This window comes from Lepidochelys kempii, chromosome 13, assembly GCF_965140285.1.
Source record: "Lepidochelys kempii isolate rLepKem1 chromosome 13, rLepKem1.hap1, whole genome shotgun sequence".
NCBI lineage: Eukaryota > Metazoa > Chordata > Testudines > Cheloniidae > Lepidochelys > Lepidochelys kempii.
The window spans coordinates 32,066,035-32,089,214 of NC_136392.1; the positions used below are offsets into that span (position 1 = coordinate 32,066,035).

At 45.1% G+C, this 23,180-nt stretch overlaps 1 protein-coding gene across 1 annotated transcript; it reads right to left on the reverse strand.

Annotated features, from left to right (window-relative positions):
- Positions 1 to 4,870: 4,870 nt before the first annotated feature.
- On the reverse strand, positions 4,871 to 8,349 carry GDF5 (growth differentiation factor 5). Its single transcript, XM_073310053.1, has 2 exons — positions 7,716 to 8,349; positions 4,871 to 6,016 (listed from the first exon to the last, which is right to left on the reverse strand). The coding sequence occupies exons 1-2, from the start codon at positions 8,347 to 8,349 to the stop codon at positions 5,148 to 5,150; spliced, it is 1,503 nt and encodes a 500-aa protein (XP_073166154.1). The 3' UTR covers positions 4,871 to 5,147.
- Positions 8,350 to 23,180: the final 14,831 nt, after the last annotated feature.

Sequence of the window (23,180 nt, forward strand, 5' to 3'; positions counted from 1 at the left end):
TGCTCCATCTTGATTCAGCAGGAGTACCATCTCCCCATTTCTCTCCTTGTAAACTGGATCCCAACCCTCAGAGCACCAATGTTGATCCTTTCTGACCCCAGCAGCTTGTCAAAGTTTTGGGGCTCTGGGTACGTTCCAGCTGAAAGTAGAAATTGATCAAGTCTGGTATTTTCTTTCATGTAGTTTTGTTTATTTACAATGAATGTACAAAATCCTGTGTTTCATTGAATGCAGAAGGAATCAAAGAGCAGAAACAGCTTCTTTTGTTCAACAGCACGAAGAGATCTCTTTTCAGTGTGCTCGTCTCATGCAATAACCTCTCCTCAGGTTGTTTCGAGGGTCATTCTCTGTGCTTTCAGCTGCTCCTTTAGGCTCAGCTGTCTCTCTCTCTCTTTTGGCTTGTCTGCACTACCCGCCGGATTGGCGGACAGCGATCGATCCGGGGGGGGGGGGTTTCAATTTATCGCGTCTAGTTTAGACATGATAAATCAACCGCTGAGCACTCTCCTGTCGACTCTGGTACTCCACCAGAAGGAGGAGCACAAGTGGAGTCGACGGGAGAGTGTCAGCTGTCGACTTACCGCAGTGAAGACAACGCGGTAAGTAGATCTAAGTACATTGACTTCAGCTACGCTATTCACGTAGGTGAAGTTGCATATCTTAGATCGACCCCATGCGGTAGTGTAGACAAGCCCTTTGTCTTTCTCAGTTTTCCTGTTCTGCCTTCTCCCCTACACACACAACTACCAAAACAATACTGAGCCAAAAGATCCAGGGCAGGTTCACACACTCCTTTTGTCTTAGGTGGGGATTTTAACTCAATCCATAACAAGGTTCCATCCAGCTCATAACAATATTTCTTCAAAAGTAGCCTCCTCACAAGAGTTCTCTGAATTTTAACTATATGGGAAGTCTGTAATTAAATTACTGATATCATCTGGGACAAAGAAAATGTTGAACGGAGGGTGCTAAATTTCTCAAAGAGCTCATTGTTAATTAACTTTAACTTGTAAAATAACTCATGGATTTACTTGTAAATTCTCAGAAAACTCACTCTGTTCCCCAAGAGAAACTGTTGTAAATTTGGGGAGAGTTGCTTTAATTGTAAAATTCATCTCAATCTTAACTATGGAACCTCACCTGATGCTTCCTTAATGCCAGCTGAGTTCAGTAGATACTGTTCGTGAGCTTACAGACTTCTCAACAGCACGACAGTAGAAGAGAGATATGGTAACAGGAGGTGTGGCAGCAAGAAGTCATAGAATCATAGAAGTGTAGGACTGGAAGGGACCTCGAGAGGTCATCTAGTCCAGTCACCTGCACCCAAGGCAGGACTAAGTAATAACTAGACCATTCCTGACAGGTGTTTGTCTAACCTATTCTTAAAAACCTCCAATAATGGAGATTCCACAACCTTCCTAGGCAGTTTGTTTCTGTGCTTAACCACCCTGACAGGAAGTTTTTCCTAATGTCCAACCTAAACTTCCCTTGCTGCAATGTAAGCCCATTGTTTCTGGTTCTATCCTCCTTGTAACAACCTTTTATGTACTTGAAAACTGTTACCAGGTCCCCCCTCAGTCTTCTCTTCTCCAGACTAAACAAACGCACTTTTTTCAATCTTCCCCCACAGGTCATGTTTTCTAGACCTTCAATTATTTTTGTTGCTCTTCTCTGGACTTTCTCTGATTTGCCCTCAACTTTCCTGAAATGCGACACCCAGAACTGGACACAATAGTCCAGCTGAGGCCTTATCAGCATGGAGTAGAACGGAAGAATTATTTCTTGTGTCTTGCTTACAACACTCCTGTAAATACACCCCAGAATGATGTTTGCTTTTTTTGCAATAGTGTTACATCGTTGACTTATATTTAGCTTGTGATTCACGATGACCCCCCAGATCCCTTTCTGCAGTACTCCTTCTTAGGCAGTCGTTTCCCATTTTGTATGTGTGCAACTGATTATTCCTTCCTGAGTGGAGAAGTTTGCATTTGTCCTGATTGAATTTCATCCTATTTACTTCAGATCATTTCTCCAGTTTGTCGAGATCATTTTGAATTTTAATCCTACCCTCCAAAGGCTTTGCAACCCCTCCCAGCTTAGAGTCGCCTGCAAACTTTATAAATGTACTCTCTATGCCATTATCTGTCATGCGCAGAGGTATGGGGCAGTATGCAGAATGGTGGCAGGAGGCATGACAGGAGAATGCTGCCGTAGGAGGCACAGCATTAAGAAGTATGGCAGTAAGAATGACAGCAGTGGGCTTGGCAGAAAGAGATGGAATCAGGAAGAATTGTAGTAGGGCTATAGCATAACAAAGAGATCATCCATGTCTCTCTCCTATTGTCATGCTTCCAGCCATCATGTCTTCTGCTGCCACGCTCCCGGGTATAATGTTCCTTCTTCCTGCCTTCTTCTGATGCAGCATTTGTGACAAAAGTACATGTGGGGCAGACACTTTTCACAAAGAGTGTGGCAGTGTGGGATCAGGCAGTGAAAGTCGGTAGTAACTGGATATGTGAGGAGGAGCCTGAAATCTATGATCCTTGGAATTCTTGGCAAATCTCTTTGTAATTTCACCTAAAAGTTCCAGCTTTGTAGTGAAAGGTAGGGCTTGTCTACACTACCCACTGGTGCTCCTCCAGAACGAGAAGTGCAAGCGGAGTCGACGGGAGAGCGCCAGCTGTTGACTTACCGCAGTGAAGACACCGCGGTAAGTAGATCTAAGTACATTGACTTCAGCTAGGCTATTCACGTAGCTGAAGTTGCGTATCTTAGATCGACTCCGTGCGGTAGTGTAGACAAGCCCGTAGTGATGAGTGAAGCTCAGAGGTTTATTCTGAAGAGGTTCCCAGCAGTTGTTTATCCAAATTATCTGCATTAGAATCTGTGAGATGAAATTAAGAAAGGGGGAAATTAAGCCGTATTTTCCCTACAAATGGCTGCAGAGAGCAGTCTTCCACTGACTGGGAAGACAAGCTGGTCTTGCTCATGTCTGAAGTACATGCCTCTGTGGTTCTAAGAGCTACATAATTGGGCTGCAAATCTCCTCAGGGTGGTTTTTGCTGTGGTACTGAGTTCCTTCTGCCTCCTGCCCTGCCCCAGGCTTCAAGAACTACCACCAACCTCCATCAAACAGAATCAGAAACTTCACTGAATTTTTCTAACTTTAGGAAAGGTTGTGCGGGTTTCAGTCCAAGGGATGGGGAATGTTTGGGGGTTTTTTTAGACAAACCAAAGTATGCATCAGTACAAAAAATCCTTATGTACGTTCAGCGAGTCTGTTTACACAGCATACACAGAACAATGGCATTTTTCCTTTTCGAATAGCTACTTGAATATGTAGCACTTGTGTGTTGGTGACAGCCATGAGGCAGATTTCAGAACTACAGGATAAACTGCAGAGCTATGCATGTTTAACTATCTCACCTGCTCACTGATCTGTCTCCCCAGGACTTATTCTAATACAGTATTACAAAGCCCTGAGCAGCTTCAGGCAGCCATCACTTTAAAATGTATATTAACCTGCTGTGGAGTGATGCTTCCCCCTTTAGTCCCCAAATGTGGAAGTCTCATCTCCCCCAGCCCTGTAAAAAAAAAAAAATATCACACTGGCACAAGGCCCAGGATGGGTCATATTCAGTCCTGCAGGTAGAAGAAGCTTTATACCCTTGGAAAGGGATTGTACATTGGGAAGTTACCTACAATCATTCTTCTAGATCTAAAAATATAATTGCCAGATTCTCCATTATGATCAGGCACCTTTGAGTTGCACAGTCAGCACAACGGAGCTGGACTCTCGCTGTGTCTCGCCAGAAGGGCGGCACCCCTCTGCCATAAAGCCAGCAGAAGTCAGCTTCTTTGCCAAGGGCCCCGTCCCACTGCAGCACATGGGGCGAGGTGGACAGAGTGGGGCTCTTCTCCACGCCGTTGACCCACAGTGGAGGGATTAAAAAAAAATAGTCCCAAGACAAATTCATACCTTAAAATATTTCTACAACAGATGCAGCATGCACAAAATACAGTGCAGTAAAGGTTAATGGCACTCATTTGCAATCTCCACTCTCATCCCCGACTCAGCTACTAAACCCTTTACTCTACCATCATGCATTTTCCCAGTAAATATTTCTTCTGATACTTCCACGGTGAACAAGTGCAACTGGAGGCGATCAAAGGTACGCACACGAAGATGGTATCGATACCAGTAGCACCCTGCCTTACTGACAGCTCCCTTTCCATTGTATTTATTGTACAGGATTCAAAACAAAGGATGTTAGTAACATTATAATTGTGCAGATGAAGAGAGCTAGCTACACCACAGCACTGTGTCAATAATTTATTACATTTTATGCTGTTATTGAGTAATTTTACTACCAGCACTTGAGAACAGCTTGAACCTTATACAGAGTAATACAACTTGCAACATACCAGTGGATAGAGTGAATAGTTAAGAAAGAGGTGAAGCTTGGAACAAAACATACATTGAAACAAATATGCTTCTGCATTTATCTAGCTCCATGTACAATCAAATACTAAATCAACACATTATATTTAATGATTTTTTTCATATACACATAATTTTAAGAGCTAATCAGAAAAGTTCATCTTACAGTGTAACTATTTACACCAAACTCTGAGTGTTTAGGGACATTGCTTTCTCTTACAGACATTAGTATTCTCTTCAAACATTTCCTAATGGACATGGTGAGGAAGATATTGGAAGTGGGACTCAGATTTGTCTTAAGAACAACATTTAAAGGAACAGTAATGTTTTTTTAGAGGTGTATATGCAGCTTATTAACTTTACATTTAACAATATCCTTAGGGATTAAAACAGCAGAGTTTTTTGTGGTATGGAATTTTAATTTCCTTGGAAGTGATCTTTAGTGAGAAAAATTCTCTTGTGATTACAGAATTCTTTACTCAAAGCCCCATTCTGGGCTAAGTTTGGAGGATGACAGTATTGAACTACTGCTAAAATGTGTCTACCACTAAGAGACATACAGACACGGTGAGAGTTTAGCAGATTGTTTCTTATTACCATTGTTAAACCATAGGTGTGCTAGGGGTAAGAGGATTAGTTACTCTTGTTTGAGAAGAGGTTCTTGTCAATTATCTTTGTTAATGTGTTAATGGGAGGGATTGTGCTGCTACCTACAACCACATGACTCCACTACCATGTCTTCATATTGTTTGTAGACCACGTTATTTGCAGAGTCTATGAAGAGAATGCTAATCGGACTCAGTCTGGTTGGAACACAGCAAGTCGGAGGAGTAGATTCTGGGTCCATTGAGTTCATTAGCGTTTGGATAACTGCATGATTGGTGGGTTCCAAATGAGATCGAAGAGGAAATTCACAAAGCCCTTCACAGTGATAAGCTTCATATTCCAGAGGGGCTATTATCCAGTCGTCCCAGCCCATGTCCTTAAAATTCACATGGAGAGCTTTTTTACTACACCTTGCCTTCAGGTTCTTGTTGGGCCTCTTCCCTTGCCTCGTTGCTAGAGGAGCTCTTCTCTTCCTCCGCTGATTGAACAAGTATTCATAAACAGTTTTGTCATCTTGGCCTGATCTCGCCTTGATTTCATTAAAAAACAGGTCCCTTTTTTTTGTCCTCCCAAATACCAAGAAGAGAGCCTTTTCATTGACCTGCCTCCCTGTTCTATTCAATCCCATACTCCTCAGATCAATAGCTCTCCCCCTATCAAAAGCTTCGAGTTCGAAACACAAGTTAACTGAGTTTTTAAAATTCCTAAAAAGTTTCCAAATGTCAAATACTTCCCATTTTGGTGTATCTGCAGTGCTGACAGTGCGAGAGTCCAGGAGAGTTGCTGCTTGTCTGTTTGTGGGGCAACTGAACAATTTCACTTGGGAAGTTTTCCCAAGAGAATGAGGCTTCCAGGTCTCAGAGGGCTTTTTCCTTAATATCCGCAGCTCTGCCCCCAACAAACCATCTTTTTCTAATGCACTGATGTCAAAAATATATTTTTGTTTTCTTATGGCTGGAGCTCGGTCATCTAAAACAAAACAAAAACCGCAGATACTTTTAAGTTTATTGTAAACAAGAATGAGTATTAGCTCTAAAATTCCTCCTGTTACTTCTGAAGTTTGCTCACAAACTCACAAGATCACTCGCTATTAGCCCACAGTCTTGGAAGTCATAATAAAGAGCCTTTTAACCAATACAGAGACAGTCATAAAAACCTGCTCTGAGCTGAGACTCAGAGGAGCTTAATGACTCAGTAGTGAAATGGCATTCTGAACTCTTCTTGTTTCAGCCAAAGAAATGTCATCTCACCTGTGTGTGTTTTCTGGCCCCAAAGTATCAATTAGCCAACTGGCAGAGATTTCTCCTTCAAGTGTGAGCCATCGCAGTGCATAGCCACCACTTACATTCTTGACATAGGACTGAAGTGGGGCATAAGTGGTGCCTGGACCTCATTCTGGCCCCCTGTACAGGGGTGAATTTCACCAATAGACAGTACAATGGTGAATTTGTCCTTTAAAACCCAAATCCTCCAGGAACTGCCAGGCACCAGGACAACTGCTTTATTAACTACACAAGGCTCAACTTATTCTGATGGAGCAAAAAAATATAACCCCCAGAACCACCGTTTCATTTGCCTGGTAAGGTTGATAAGAAGCATTGTTAAGAAACATGGCTATTTAAATTCAGCATGTTACATTGACGTTGCCTTCCAAAGGAAAATCAAGAATTTCATCTGGAACGCAGCTCTGCTGAACAGCATCCCATTTCTCTACAGCAGCCAAATTGTGATCATTAACTGCCTTCGGTGTCCCCGTTCTGGACTGGATTGTCAGGTACCAGCCTCACCATTGCTCTCTCATCCATAGCAGTCCCAGGAGCTGCTCTCCATGGGCACCATCCATGCTCACTGAAATCCCTGAAAAAACACACCCTAACGTTATGGAGAGCAGCACTGGGCTCGAATTGCCCTACTTGAGCAGTCAGGTGAACACCTGATCTGTGACACTGCCCATCTCACCAATAAGAAGCTACGTGATGAACAGGAAATGAAGCCTCTTCATTTATTGGAGGAAGGGGTGCACTAGGCTAGCTCAATTTTCTCAAAATTTTCCACAATCAGAAACTTGTGCCACAGAGTCTCAGGTCTCTCCTTGAAGAGGCCAGCATTTTCACAAAGAAGCTCTTTGTTTTGCTCCTGGAAAAGCACAGAAATAGCACTGTCTTTACAGCGCCATATGCCAGTAGACATATGGCTAACAAGAAATAAAATGGTATTTTACCAACTACTGTAGTTTAAGTATGAAAAAAGCCCCCGAGTCATATTTTCAAAGGTGTTTAGGCACCTAAACATGCAGATAGGCAGCCAGTGGGTTTTCAAAACCACCTAGGCATCTAACAGCCATTCATTTCAATAGGAGTTAGGTGCCCCAGTGTTTTTGAAAATCCCACTAGGCACCTATCTGCATCTTTAGGCATCAGAAAGCCTTCGAAAATCTGTCCCTATATGTTTTGCTTAGCTAGCATACAAATATTATGCCCTGCTGCCAGAAGAATCTTCGAAGCTTAACTGAAAAGACAAAAACTGCCTATAAGTTACATGATTCTGATTACATTCGAATCAGTCAAGCTATTTTCTTTCAATAATTATCATTATTTTTCAATTAACAATATGTGCAGACATGCATCACACACATACACACTCAAAAATGCTGTAGCTCCTTTCTTACCTTGTCCTTTATCTATAAAGCTTGTTATTGTATTGGCAAGTCCAGTCTCCAGTTTTACACTTCCATTAATGCCTTTTCTTTCTGCATCCGAGAGAGTCCTGTAGAGGGAGAGCATGTATTCATGTGGCGTTATAGGGGGATGTTTGAAAGTCTCTTTAGGTTCCCTTTGTGTTACAGGCTCTTTAGTCTTTTTGGTTTTGTAAGAACTGGCATCAGTATTCCCTGTGCCAGTTTTTCTGAGCGAGGCTTTGCTGCCAAAGTTCTGAACCTTTGGGGTCACTGTCCTTACTCCAGATTGCCTGTTTGGGGACTGCCCTACCTTTGCGTCTGTGGTCCCTTCTCTAGAGAGACTCTTCTTTGATTCATTATTCTTTGCCAAGAGAGCTCCAGCTTGAACAGTATTGGTTTTAGCTCTAGCCTTTAAGGTCCCAGTACTATATCCATGGTTTCCAGTCCTAAAGGTACCTGCCCTTGGCGAGGGATTTGTCTCTTTTCCTTCTGCTTTTAACAATCCTAACTTGGATCCTGGATTACTCTGACCTGCTTCGGAATTACTCAACACTACAGAAACTAGAACCAGGTAAAACCAAGTCAAGTGCCAAAGCAATAAAGTGAGAAAGTGCAAGATTTTCATCCTCTGGTCTTCCTTTGAATGCCACTAAAGAAAAAATCAGAAAAGGTTCCTCCAGTTTGGCATAAGAAAACATGAAAGAAATTAAAAACTGAAGTCAGCAGGAATAGTTTTCTTTTAAGTTTAAAACACTTTAAATCTGTTTGTTTAACATTTGTATCCAGTCCCATAGTGGAAATGCTCATTTATTCAGATCTAATCTTCTCCTGGCCTCAGTTAGCAGCTAAAAAGAACTTGTTCTTGAAAAGAGAAGGTTTACCACCCCTTTTTCTTCTGTAAAACTGACTGAAAGCTTGAAGGAGTCTTGTTTAAATCTGAGGGGTTTTTTTTCCAAGAAGGAAGAATGGCGTAATGCTGCCTCTGTGTTACAAGTTTCTTTTTCTTTTTTTTTTTTTTTTAAAGTTTTGAATCCTTTCCAGTGAAAATATTTCACACACAGAGACCTGCAGGTGCTTAGAAATTTTTTACAAACCTGAACTCAGGAATTGGAAACGGAATTCCAACAAAAACCTATTTAATTACTCTCTGATGTCATGCTGTCTAAACTAATTTAACTGCGATATATTTCTTTTAAAAAAATCTTCTTTACCCTTTCCATTAGCATGAGTCATACTCTGCTTCATGTGAAACAACTCTGTAGGATCAAAACTCCAGAGGATGCCTTTTAAAGTGGCAATACGACCTTTACATTAGCCTTAGATGAACTTCACATTCAAACAGAACAAAGTACAAAACTAACGGTATGAATCTTGTACGGAAGCTGTTGGAATAAACACATTCAAATATCTTATGATTCATAAGACAAATTTCAAACAGTTCTGGACTTGGAATCTTTTCCTGATAATTGCAACAGTGAAGTTGCTTTTTTGTTTGGCTAACTGAAGGACTTTGCTAATAAAGTCATATACATCCATTCACACAAAGAACATATTTTGAAGGCATTTATCATTACACTTTTAGAAAATAAAGTTAATTTCAGTTTGATGCAAACACTTGAACAAATGAACTGAAGCCTCATGAAATACAGAAGGAATGTTTCCCTGTTTTGTAGACAGCATTTTCATGCCTCTCCAGATTTCCCCATTTCTGTAATCTGTTCCTGACTGTAGAATTTACCTATCAGATCTGATTTTGTCCAGAATTAAGCAGCAGTGTCCCCTGCAGGAAAATAGAGTTTCTGTCAACCTAAGGCATGGAGGGAGCCAGAGAGACAGGATTCTAAAACTCCCAGTCACAGGTTTGGTTTACACTAGCAAGTTATGCTGGTATAACTAAATCACTCAGGGGTGTGGAAAAACCCCTGAGCCACACAGTTATACTGACCTAACCTCCAGTGTAGACAGCGTTATGTCGATGGAAGAAGCCCTCCTGTTGGCGTAGGTAGCTGTGACACCCTGTATCTCTGGGGAACACCCTGCACCCCATGTTCATCCTTATAATATGATTGTGTGGTATCCAATGCAAAGTTTGTCATATTGGGTGTCTTCAGAAGGCTCAAAGAATCATAGAATATCAGGGTTGGAAGGGACCTCAGGAGGTCATCTAGTCCAACCCCCTGCTCAAAGTAGGATCAATCACCCCAATTTTTGGCCCAGAACTCACAACCCTGGGTTTAGCAGGCCATGCTCAAACCACTGAGCTATCCCTTCCACCTTCAATGATGCACTGAGCATTGTTGTTACAGTAATGTTATAGTAATGTTATAGGTTGTAATTTCATGTATACAGTTATGAGGTTGAAAATGTATCCTCATGGCTTAAAACAAGCCCAGACAAAACTCTCCAGGAACAGAGGGGCAGTTCACACCTCATCGGGGCATGTATGGGACAAACCCAGCCCAACCTCACAGGAACAAAGGACACTGGCCTAGGCAGCAACAAAGGATCTGTTGGACTCTCGAGTGAGTCACCCCACTTCCCTTGGCGAGTCAGGGGCTACGATGAGGTAATGCTCATGTGACCCTGAAAGGTGGAGGGGCAAAGCCAAGAGGAAAGAAAGAACATGATAAAAAGGAGAAATGTTTGCCATGCTCTTCCTCTCTCTTCCACCTCCATCTACAGACACCACCATCAAGCGACTGAAGCACTGATCAAAGGGGAGAGCCTGGCTGATAGGCAACCATCCAGCCTGTGGTGAGAAGCATCTAAGTTTGTAAGGGCACTGAAAGTGTTAAGAATGCATTTTGCTTTTATTTCATTTGACCAAATCTGACTTGTGCTTTGACTTATAATCACTTAAAATCTAGCTTTTGTACTTAATACATTTGCTTATTTATTCTACCTGAAGCAGTGCATTTGGTTTGAAGCACATCAGAGACTCCCCTTGGGATAACAAGCCTGCTACATATCCATTTCTTTGTTAAATTGATGAACGAATATAAGCTTGCAGCATCCAGCAGGCATAACTGGACACTGCAAGACAGAGGTTCCTAGGGTTGTGTCTGGGACTGGAGATATTGGCTAGTGTCATTTGGTTGCACAATCCAAGCAGCTTACATGCCAGAGGCTGTGCATGAACAGTCCAGGAGTGGGGGTTCTCACAGTAGAGCAGGGTAAAGTTGGCTCCCAGAGTCAAGGATTGGGGTGATCTAGCAGATCACCGGTCCAGATAACACCAGGGGAACATCACAGTAGCATCTTCACTAAGCACTACGGTAGCGCAACTGCAGCACTGTTTAAGTGTAGACAAGGCCTCATTCTTTAAATGGCTTCATGTAAATGTGATCTTTTACTAAATAGTGAAATGCATATTTTTAAAGACCCATCCTTACAACCCCACAGAAATAACACATAATCAAGGTGTTGGTACTTAGAAATGAGAACTGTCCCATGAGTCAAACTAAACTCATTTGCATTCTGATTTAAAAGATAATACAAAACAAACAAATCTCTGCTGTATATTACGAAAATGGGCTATTGTTTTTCTAAATGAGACCTTGGGATGGAGGAACTGGCTCAGATTAAATAAGAATGAACTCGATCCCTTGCCCCAGACTGAAGCTGAACTCAGTCCCAGCAACCTGAATTTCAACTATTTCTGAGGCTGAGAAGCGCTACCGTATTTTTTGGTATGCTTCTTTGTTCTCATTTTCAACATCCCTGCACTTCATGCTTTGGACCAGGCCCAGAAGCAGAAATACCAAATTATTATAGCAAATAATACCCCTGAAATGGAATCATATAGCTCTTTCCAGTCGAGGGTCTCAGAACACTTTACAAAGGTGGGTAAGTGCCATTATCTCCATTGTAGAGATGGGGAAACTGAGGCACGGAAAGGTTCAGGGCCTTGCCCGAGGTCACACAGCCAGGGGAGAATTTCAAAAAGCATTGGCATTGGACTAACTCTGCTCTCACTGGAGCCAATGCAGTTTTACTATTGATTTCAATAGGAGAAGAATTATGCCACTTCTGAGTACTTAAAAATATCACCCAAAGTTAGTGGAAGAGCCTGAAGTAGAGCCCAGGAGGACAATGCCCGCAGCCAAATGCATGGAGCGTGGCCACTCCGCCAAAAGTAGAAAGCACTGGAAGTCAGAGCAGAAATGCTATTTTGCAAGATTTCAGATAAAAAGGGCTCAGAGAAGATTCTTCACTCAGGAGCTATACATTGGCTGGGTATGCTGCTAAAATTGTAAAGACAATATTTATAGTTATATATTTCATTAATTTGACATTATCACCTTGATACCTGGGCATTTTATACAAACTTTGAGAGAAAACTAAAATTGCCGACAACTGGTAACAAGCCAAATTAGGCCTTTCTGCCCCCAAACAGGCTTGGCCTACCATGGAGGTGTTTACCAATTGAGGGGTTATATGGGACAAATCAGAGAAAGGAGGCAAAGGATGCTAAGGAAAAACATCCAGGGGCCAACGGAGAGAAAAAGCACACAGGCAGCTTCTTGAGGGGTGCTTCCATTTGGCCAACTTGGAGAGAGCGCTATCACGTCATGAATGGGCCTCCTAGGCCCCTATGTCCTAGAGGTCCCTGGATAGAACTCCTGCCCCATGGCACATTGTGTCTGATGGTCCCTTGGATGGGACTCTATGGCACTGTGTCCAATGGGTCTTGGATGGGTACCCAGGCCACAAAGCCATTAGCGTAGATCCTCACAGCTCTTCAACTCTGACCATTCTGACTTTCTCTGTGGCCCAATGAAGATTTAATTATTTATATAAAATGGAACAACTTCAATAGGAGAGGTTGAGGGGGCCCACCCCAAAGTACCCCATAGGCCAGTGGTTAGGGCACTCTCCTGGGAAGCAGAAGACCTGGGTTTAACTCCTTGCTCCAAATCAGGCAGAGTAGGAATTCAAACATGCATCTCCGACATCGGTCCCAACCACAAGGATTATTGTTTGTCCTGCCCAGAATGCCAATTAGTGGGCCCCTTGGTCCGGCTCCCAGTCCCACTAGTGGGCATCCCATTTGTGTGGATCAGGGTAGGCCTTGTTGGACCCTGTGATGGGGTGTACCTACTCTGCCCTAGCCCAGAAAGGGTTAACTGTGCATTGCAGGCCGAGGAGGCCACATCCTTCCGCCTCTGCTAGGCACGCTCAGCCTGGAGACAGGATATAAAAGGAAGCAGTCCAGCTCAGTCTGGCAGGCTGCTGAAGGGGGAAGGACGCAGGTTGCAAGCTCTCTCCCGGGAGTGGTTACAGGCCTTGAGCACAGAGCCAAGATGCGCTGAGCCCCAGACAGAATCCAGGCTGCCTGTGGAACCCAGAGAGGGGACCGAGCCATCAGGAGCTGCACCGGCTGAGGACCCCAGAGACCCACGGGAATTGTGGACCACCGCTGTGGAAGACAGGGTAGGAAGCAGTCCAGAGGACTTAGGGCTTTGTCTACACTTACCAGAGGATCGACGCTGTGGCGATCGACGCATCAGCAGTCAATTTAGTGGGTCTAGTGAAAACCCGCTAAATCGACCACCGATCGCTCTCCCGTCGACTCCTGTATTCCACCTGATCGAGAAGAGTAAGGGGAGTCGATGGGAGAGCATCTCCCATTGACATTGCATAGTGTGGACCTCACAGTAAGTAGCTCTAAGCTACATCGATTTGAGTTACGCTATTCACATAACTCAAATTGCATAGCTTAGATTGACCTTTTCCCTTTAGTATAGACAAGACCTCTGACATTGCTCCAGGTGGAGAACTAGGGAACAGGTCAGTGTGTTTCAGGGAGATCCCCACTGACTTAGTGGTGAGCACCCTCGCCACTGCCAGGGCCCTGGGCTAGGACTCAAAGGAGCAGGAAGGGCCCAAGCCCACCTACCCCAGGTGCCACACTTGGTGGCACCCCACTTCCCCAACAGACCAACACAGCCCCATGGAGGTGGATGACTTTATTGACTCCAGCCAGTAGGCCACACAGCCCCATGGAGATGGGCAGCTTTATTGACTGCGGCCATACAGGCCATGCTACCACACGTTATAATCTGGGTCACCAGCATAGGACCTAACTGGCTGTGGTATAGCCTCTCTTTCTTTTAACCATACATGACCTGACACCCCATGATGGGGCGTACCCACTCCATGACAGATCCCTAGAACTAGACAGATCCATAGAATCAAGTGGATGTTGATTTATTTTAGTAATTGTAGACTACACCACCCAGTACCCAGAGGCTGTGGCCATGCACTCTGTACCACACAGGCAATAGTTACTGGATGACTGAAAGCGTTCTCCCATGTAGAGATCCCAAGAGTCATCTTGTCAGATCAGGGTACGGCCTTCATGTCACAGCTAATGTAAGAGATGTGGTCTCGAGGGTCCATTCAGTAAAAAACACAGATGGATGGTTTCAGAGTAGCAGCCGTGTTAGTCTGTATCTGCAAAAAGAAAAGGAGTACTTGTGGCACCTTGAGACTAACCAATTTATTTGAGCATAAGCTTTCGTGAGCTCACTTCGTCGGATGCACCCGATGAAGTGAGCTGTAGCTCACGAAAGCTTATGCTCAAATAAATTGGTTAGTCTCTCAGCCCTGGTCTACACTAGGACTTTAGGTCGAATTTAGCAGCGTTAAATCGATGTAAACCTGCACCTGTCCACACGATGAAGACCTTTATTTTGACTTAAAGGGCTCTTAAAATAGATTTCCTTACTCCATCCCTGACAAGTGGATTAGCACTTAAATCGGCCTTGCTGGGTCGAATTTGCGGTACTGTGGACACAATTCGACGGTATTGGCCTCCGGGAGCTATCCCAGAGTGCTCCATTGTGACTGCTCTGGACAGCACTCTCAACTCAGATGCACGGTTGTTTGCCGTTGCTTTGACGCAGGGAGGGGCGACTGACGACACGGCTTACAGGGTTGGCTTACAGGGAGCTAAAATCAGCAAAGGGGGTGGCTTTACATCAAGGAGTATTTCAGGCAGGACTTCACGGAGGGTTCCAATAAGAAATGGTGCACCTAAGTTATTGTTCTTATTGGAACAAGGAGGTTAGCCTGGCCTCTGATTGATACATGGCTAGATTTACCTCGCTGCACCTTCTCTGTGAGTGACTGCAGTGAGACCTAGAGGAATGAGTCCCCTAGGTGGGGGCGGGGGGGTTTGCAAATGAGTACAAAACAAATCTATTTCTTGTTTTGATACACTCCATCTATCTTTTACATCTTTGGCTGGCAGCAGACAGTGCAGAAGGACTGCATGCCATCCACATCTCATGGCTGCTCGGCAGAAGATGGTACAATAGGACTGCTAGCCATCCTCATCTCTTGCCTGCCCAGCAGAAGATGATGCAATAGGACTGCTAGCAATCCGTATCACCTGCCTGGTCACCATAAGATGGTTCAATAGACTGACTGCAAGACTAAAGAGAATGACTTGATCAAGTCACTCCAAATTTAGTCCCTGCACCCATGTCTGCCCAGGCACTCCTGATCGACCTCCCACAGGCGACCAGGAGCACCTCGGACATGACTATGACGGCTACCAGTCCTATTGCACCGTCTGCTGCCACAAGGGAATGGGTTGCTGCTGCTGTGTAGCAATGCAGTACCGTGTCTGCCAGCACCCAGGACACACACGGTGACAGTGAGCAGAGCAGGCTCCATGCTTGCTGTGGTATGGCGTCTGCACAGGTAACTCAGGAAAAAAGGCGCGAAACAATTGTCTGCCCTTGCTTTCACGGAGGGAGGGAGGGAAAGGGGGCCTGACGATATGTACCCAGAACCACCCACGACAATGTTTTAGCCCCATCAGGCTTTGGGATCTCAACCCAGAATTCCAATGGGCAGCGGAGACTGTGGGATAGCTACCCACAGTGCAACACTCCGGAAGTCGACTCTAGCCTCGGTACTGTGGAAGTACTCCGCCGAGTTAATGCACTTAGAGCATTTTCTGTGGGGGACACACACACTGGAATATATAAAACCGATTTCTAAAAAACCAACTTCTATAAATTCGACCTGATTTCGTAGTGTAGACATACCCTAAGGTGCCACAAGTACTCCTTTTCTTTTTACAAATGGATGGGTTGGTAGATAGGTTTAACCTCACATTAAAAGAAATGCTTTGAAAATTCATAACTGTTGAATCCCAGAATGGGGACAAGATGTTGCCCTAACTGATTTTTGTGATCACAGAGGTCCCACAGTCTTCTACAGGCTTCTCACCTTTTGAATGACTATGTGGGATGCAACCCCAGGGGATTCTAGACCTCCTATGGGAGTCATGGCAGGAACAGAGTACCATAACCCTTCACATAATTCAGTATGTCCTTAAGTTAAGGAAAGTTTAGATCTAGTAGGAACCTTTGCCAAGGAGAACTTCCAGGTGGTACAGCGTTCCCAAGAACAATACCATAATAGAAAGGGAAGCCAGGGGACTGAGTGTTTTTGCTGCTTCCCTCCTCCAAAAGCAAACTGCAGGCCAAATGGCAAGGCCCTTTTGAGATCCTGAGGCACATTGAAAAGGTGGGCTATGAGATCTGTTTGGTGGGAAATATACCATGTTAACTTGTTAAAACCATGGAAGTCCCTTTATTCACCCCCGACACAAGAATTAGACGAGGAGGACCCCAACTAGTTGTCCCAGACTCACCCAGAGAGGTACCCCCAGGGGAAAAATCTGTCCCAGACACAGCAGGAGGAAGCCAGTGAGTTGGTTAGGGACTTTGTGGACATTTTCACTACCAGACCTGGGAGAATCCATTTGATTGAATACCACATTCATCTTAAACCCAGAAGGGCCACTTCTGGATAACAGTGGCTAAGGGAGACTGTAAAAAAAGAACTATAGAGCATGCTCCAACTGGGAATCCCATAGCAAATGGTCTGGTCCAATCCTGCTGGTCCCAAAACCAGACTACAGTATTCCATTTTGTATTCCGCAAAGAAAAAAGAGTATCTGAATTCGATATGTACCCTATGCTAGGATTGATGAGATGCTAGATGAGGGGTTCTCAACCTTTTCCTTTTTGAGGCCCCCCCAATGTGCTATAAAAACTCCATGGCCCACCTGTGCCACAACTGTTTTTCTGCATATGAAAGAATAAGTGCTGGAACTAGGGGAACTGGGGATGCAGCTTCACCCCCTGGCTTCTAGTTTTTTCCATCATATACAGGGTTTGACAGTTTGGTTCAATGGCTCTCAGCACCCCCACTGTACAAATAGTTCCAGCACCCCTGTATAACATCCAGGGCCAGCACTGGGGGTAGAAAGCCGGGCAATTGCCTCGGGTCCCACACTACAGTGATCACACGAAGCTAAGTTACTTAGCCTTCGGCTTCAGTCTCAGGTGGCAGGGCTAGGGGCGGCAGGGCTTCGGCTTTCTGACCTGGGCTCTAGTGACTCTAATGCCAGACCTGCTTGGCAGACCCCCTGAAACCTGCTCAAGGGCCCCCCAGGGGGCCTCAGACACCTGGTTGAGAACTGCTGTGCTAGATGAACTGGGGAAGGCCCAATACATTCAGGCCTCACACCTTGTACAAGGCCCAGGGCTCCAGCCTTTCTCTCTCATTACTACATTCCCCTGCTTTTTGTCTTTTTATGGGGAAGATGTTTACCCATCATCTCAGAAAAGCATAATATATGGACTGAAGATGACTCAGGGGCCTAAACACTGTTTCTTGGCCATTTTGCTTTAACCATCCAGACATTCATGCTCCATATGTTCAATGGTTTGCACATTCCCTCAGACAACGTGTGGACAGTTTTTTTTGCCATTGTTTTTATATATAGTGGACCTGGGGGATGTTAGATTTCGGACTTTAGTTGATAGGTGTCGTTTAAGAGGCGTTTTGAAATACGGGTTTAGGCATTATTACAGCGTGTTTCACAGTGCTATGTATATGAGGCGTAAAACAGAAATTTGGAGTAGTGACATTACAAATAAGACCTCTATGTATAAATCTTTTGTAATTAGTTACTACAGAGTACTGTCCTTCATATTATAGGTTACCCGTACTGCTAGGTGTCACCATTTGGGATATGCCAGCAGTTGACACTGATTGAGTTGTTTTTTGTAAATTCTGTTTTTCAGATAAATTGGTTACTGTCCAGTCAGTAGGTTATCAAATATTGCCGTCAGAAGTCAATATTGGTAATCTGACTCAACAAAATTGTTTTGAATAACATGTGCCTTAGTTAGGATGCAGTGTCACTGACTGACACCATGCCTCAGTGGGTCGCAGCTAAGGATGCCAAACTCAGGACATGCTGCTGAGAAATAGGGCAGACACACCCCAGACTGGTGGTTATTCTACCATCAGGTACACTATACCAGTAACAAAAGTAAACTTCGGTCTCACCACACTGATTAACAAGAAGTCCAAAGAACAGTTCCTTAGCCATCCCAGCCCTTCTTTCACCACCCAGACAACAGACTTAATGATGAGTGGTTATTTAAAACCAATTTCATCAAACAAAGGGTCCTTCTAATCCCAAGAGATCAGCCATATAGCCAGGTCAATATATAACTCAGATCTTACCCAATAATCACACTGTTGCCAATCCTTTAGTCTCTAATATCTAAAGGGTTTTTTTATTTTATTTTTTGTTATTTAGTTTATAGTAAATAATTTTGGGGTGTTTTTTCTTTTAGTTGGCTTAGGCGTTTTGCTTTTTAGCCTACTGACCTAGTTACTTATCATCTTTAGCACAAACATTGTTTTTAACCTAATATTTTTTTCTAATTCTGTTTTTTGAAAAAATGAGGCCTCCATTCACATGTTAATTACTTATGTAAGGCCAGGCCTCAGCTTTTTTCTGCCTTTGGTTTTTGTTTTTATAGTAGCTTGTGTTTTATTTGCATTATATTTTTGGTTTTTAAAGGTTATTATCCAGCAGCACAGTTTCAAGGTAACAGTGGTAGTAATTACTGGAACCACCATTAATATTAGGGTTAAAGCAGTGGTTCTCAATGCTTCCAGACTACTGTAGCCCTTTCAGGAGTCTGATTTTAACCCTGAATGGTGGGGCTCAGACTTTGACTTCAGCATGTATCTTGCCAGCCCTTAATGCCAACCCTCCAGTTGCAACCCGCAAACCCATCCCACCACCCCAAGGTTGAGAAACACTGATATGGTATGTAGAGCAGCATAAACAAGTCACTGTCTATATAAAATTTTAGTTTGTACAGACTTTGCTAGTGCTTTTTACGTAGCCAGTTGTAAAACTAGACAAATATCTAGATGGGTTGACGTATCCCTGGAAGACTTCTGCGTACCCCTGGTTGAGAACCACTGGCTTAAAGTACGAACCGGGGTGCAAGCTCACTCATAGGCTGCTGCACCCCCTGGCTTGAAGTGGATTCTATGATATACAGGGTTTACAGTTTGATTCAGCGGCTCTCAGCACCCCCACTGTAAAAATTGCTCCAGCGCCCCTGAGCTCACCTTCTTTGGTACAGCCCACCAGGGTATTTTCACTGCAACACTATTGTTCTCCCTTTTCTGTTGCTTAGCTATGAGTTGGGCAACGGGCACCAATTGCTTTATTTTTCATTGTACCAAACTAGGTGGTGTTAATGGACAAGGGAGGTATGGGTGATTTTTATTTGGTGGTGTTTGTTGCAGCATCTGTCACATTTTTCTTCATTGCACATTTGGCCATAGGGCAGGAGTACAAGTCTGAGAGAGGTAAGGTGCAGTCAAAACTCATTCAGGGTTCCCTGGCATAGCGTTGTCCCCACCAAGAAGCTGTAATAACCCAGCGCACGCACTGTGTTTCTGAGCCATGCCACCTTCTTAATTTTTTTTTTAAATGACTAGTTAGGCCTACCAAGTCGCACAATATTTTTGATTTCCTGCATTAGACACATAACAAATGGTCTAGTATATATGCTGCACTTAGTTGCCTGAGAAACATTATTATTTCATGAATTACAGTATTTACAAATATATCATTAATTTTAAAATTTGTGCAATGGAGTGCATATTACTAATAATGCCTTTTGCTGGATGGTTAAAGGCTAATTCCTCCTCCTTTTTTAATGGCTTGACCTAATTTATTAGTTAGTGAATTAATTAAGTGATGGGCACAGCAGGCAGTAACTCAAGGTGGGAGGGCAAGGGAGAAGAGAAGAGAGCCCCAGAATGATCCAGGGTGAATCACAGAGAACTGCAATGGAGAATGAAAGACCAGAGCACTTCAGTCAGACCCGTCCCCACCTGTGGCTCAGTGGCATCGGGGCGGGGAGGGGGGGCGGGGAATTACCCTGCTGGGAACCGGCTCTGCCTGATTGGCCCTTACACCATGTTGTTGAAAGGAGCTGGTGGGGACCCACGGAGCCGCCTCCCTGGCCCGCTATTCACCCGCCGCCCCTGGGAGCAGCAGTGCTGAGAGGAAGGCCCAGGGCTGCGGCGGGGCTGTTAGATCCATGGCACTGCCCACTCGTGCTGAGATTCAGCCTTGTGCCTCCCCCGCGTCCCAAGATGCACAGACCCGAGTGCCCTGCCCCTGATGCCACCTACCCATTGGCTGCAGCAGTCCCACAAGTTCCTCCCCCTTCCCTTTAAAGAAAGAACTAGTCACCCTGACACAGCTCAGGGCGGACACAGTTATCCTGGGCTGGGGGCCGCAGGCCACCTGGTTGCGGTCAGCGCTGCTCCTGAGCGGCTGTTGTTAGCCAATGGAAATGTCCCTTCATCTTACCTTAATCTGTCCCAGTTAGCAACCACAAATCCAATATAACCAGTGTGCAGAAGAAACAGGTGCTGGGGGTGCTGCCACACCCCTTGGCTTGAAGTGGTTTCCATTATATACAACGTTTACAGTTTGGTTCAATGGCTCAGCACCCCCGCTCTACAAATTGTTCCAATGCCACTGGCTACAGTGTTAACACAAATTGTCATAACAGCTTATAAAAGCAGTGCCCACAACCACAAAAATGTAAATTGATAAAAATCTTTAAAAATGCTTAAAAATAAACATCAATATTAGCTGTTGAAATTACTTATGTAAGCAGAGACAGGGTGGGCTCCACCCTGACATCTGGTGGTGAGGTGTGGCAAGTTGTGGAAAAGAACTTCAGGGGCTGATCTCATTTGCATAGGCACACCCACCCTGCCTAGAATGAGGCCATAACTGCCCAAATCGTCACTTTGGCTGCTGTGGGATCCCCAGTGTCTCTGTTATTGGGGCGGGAAGAATAAATTGTTAGTACCCTGATTATGGGAACTGTGCTTGGAACTGTACTTGGCCTTTTTGTTATGATGGAGGACTCACCATCAACTGAGTAGCACTCACTAGGCAAGGGACATGGGTTCCAAAACTCTGTGAATTGAGAGAGACTTGAGACAGGTATTAGTGCCTGGTGGTGTAGGCCCCTTTTGTGAGGGCCTGAAGCACCAATTGCACCTCTGTCTCTCTCCACTGTGGAATGTCAGAGCTAATTTTGGGTCTATTAAGAGTTTTGTTACAGGTATTGTGCTGAATTCACTTCAGCCTTATAGTGCACCAGCACTAAGGCTCCCACTACTATGAGCTGAAATCACTGAGAGCTGAAATCACTGAGCACTGTGTCAAGTAGGGGGGAGCCGGAAGTTCTAGTGTGCAGTGGAGCCGGTCGTGAGACAGCAGTGTGTTCGTGAGACGGCGAGCTGAGCGGAGCCGGTCGTGAGACAGCGGTGTGTTCGTGAGACGGCGAGCTGAGCGGAGCCGGTCGTGAGACAGCGGTGTGTTCGTGAGACGGCGAGCTGAGCGGAGCCGGTCGTGAGACAGCGGTGTGTTCGTGAGACGGCGAGCTGAGCGGAGCCGGTCGTGAGACGGTGAGCTGTGCAGAGCGGAGCCGGTCGTGGTGGAGCGGAGCAGAGCCCTGTGGGGCAGTCAGCTTCAGGACACGTAAGGTGCCCCTTACCTCTTTCCCCCACACCCAGGCACATTTTAGCCAGATTGGGGAGTAACACTCTGCAGGTGAACTTTTGAACTCCGGGGCTGGACTTTTTTTGGACTTTGGGCGATTAGTGGATTGCTGGACTCAAGAGACGTTTGGGTTCTGGGACTCAAGAGCCTGAGGGAAAGGATGTGGCCCAAATTTTCTGGGGTGGGTCAGTGTTCATGGTTTGGTTAATGAACACTAGTTGTGGTGTTTCCCCAATTTAATGCTGATGTTGTTTGCCTCATGTTATTAAAGATTCTCTACTACACCAAGACTCTGTGCTTGCGAGAGGGGAAGTATTGCCTCCTTGAGGCGCCCAGGGGGTGTGTAAGATTTTCCCAGGTCACTGGGTGGGGGCTCGAGCCAGTTTTGCATTTGCTTTAATGAGAGGGAACCCCTGTGTATTGAACCCGGCCCTTGCTGCTATCAACTTGGCCTGGCAGAAGGGTTACACTTAAAACATAAAAATTGACTTCTGCCAAGTCTACCTGAGGGGCTTGCCATTTGCCTTTTAATAGGGCCTCCAGTACTGCTAAAGTTTCCTCTTCTTGGAGTTTGAATGTCTTCCACAAGGCTGCAAGGTCACTTCTCTGACTAGCAGCTTCAGGCTCTTCACATTTTCGATCAATATATGCCCTTTTCTTTTCTCCCGCGGTGTACACACTGACAAGCCACGTAGTGTGCAGAAACTGCACAGTTGCAGCGCTGTTTAAAAAACAACAACAACAAAACCCACACACCCCGACGAGAGGCGTACAGCTTTCTGAGACGGGGCTAGAGTGCCACGGTGCCAGTGTAGGCACCCTGGTCGACTACAGCGCTGTGACTGGCCTCCGGGAGGTGTCCCACAATGCCTGTTCTCACCTCTCTGGTCATCAGTTTGAACTCTACTGTCCTGCCCTCTGGTGACCAACCGTGAGCCGCACCCCTTAAATTCCTTGGGAATTTTGGAAGTCCCCTTCCAGTTTGCTCAGAGATGCGTGCAGTGGTCTCAGCACATCTTTCCAAGTGACCATGCCTGCTCCACGCATCAGGGGATCCCCCATTTGGAGTAATGCCGAGCTGCTGGACCTCATCAGCATTTGGGGAGAGGAGGCTGTGCAGTCCCGGCTGCGTTCCAGCCTTAGGAATTATGATACCTATGGACAGATTTCATGATGCATGACAGAATGTGTCCTGGTCATGGCCCCTCTGCAGTGCAGGGTCAAAGTGAAGGAGCTGCAGAACGCCTACCACAAGACACGGGAGGCAAACCACCACTCTGGTGCTGTGCCCATGAGCTGACGGTTCTACAAAGAGCTGGACGCGATACTCGGTGTCTGGTACCACTGACAGCCTGGCCATTGGCCACCTCCACTGTGAAGGCCACTGTGGATACTGTGGTGGCTTACATGCCAGTCGAGAGTGGACCGAGCCAAGAGGAGGAAATCTCGGATGAGGACGTGGAGGGTGAGGGCGACCCAGAGGCACAGGACGACTTGGAGGTCAGAGATGCATGCACCCAGGA

Excerpts from the sequence above, each read along its gene's own strand:
- GDF5 (XM_073310053.1), bottom strand. The coding sequence starts at position 8,349 with ATGAAAATCTTGCACTTTCTCACTTTATTGCTTTGGCACTTGACTTGG. Across the intron at positions 6,017-7,715 it reads CTTTATAGATAAAGGACAAG|ATGACCGAGCTCCAGCCATA; the intron begins GTAAGAAAGGAG and ends GTTTTGTTTTAG.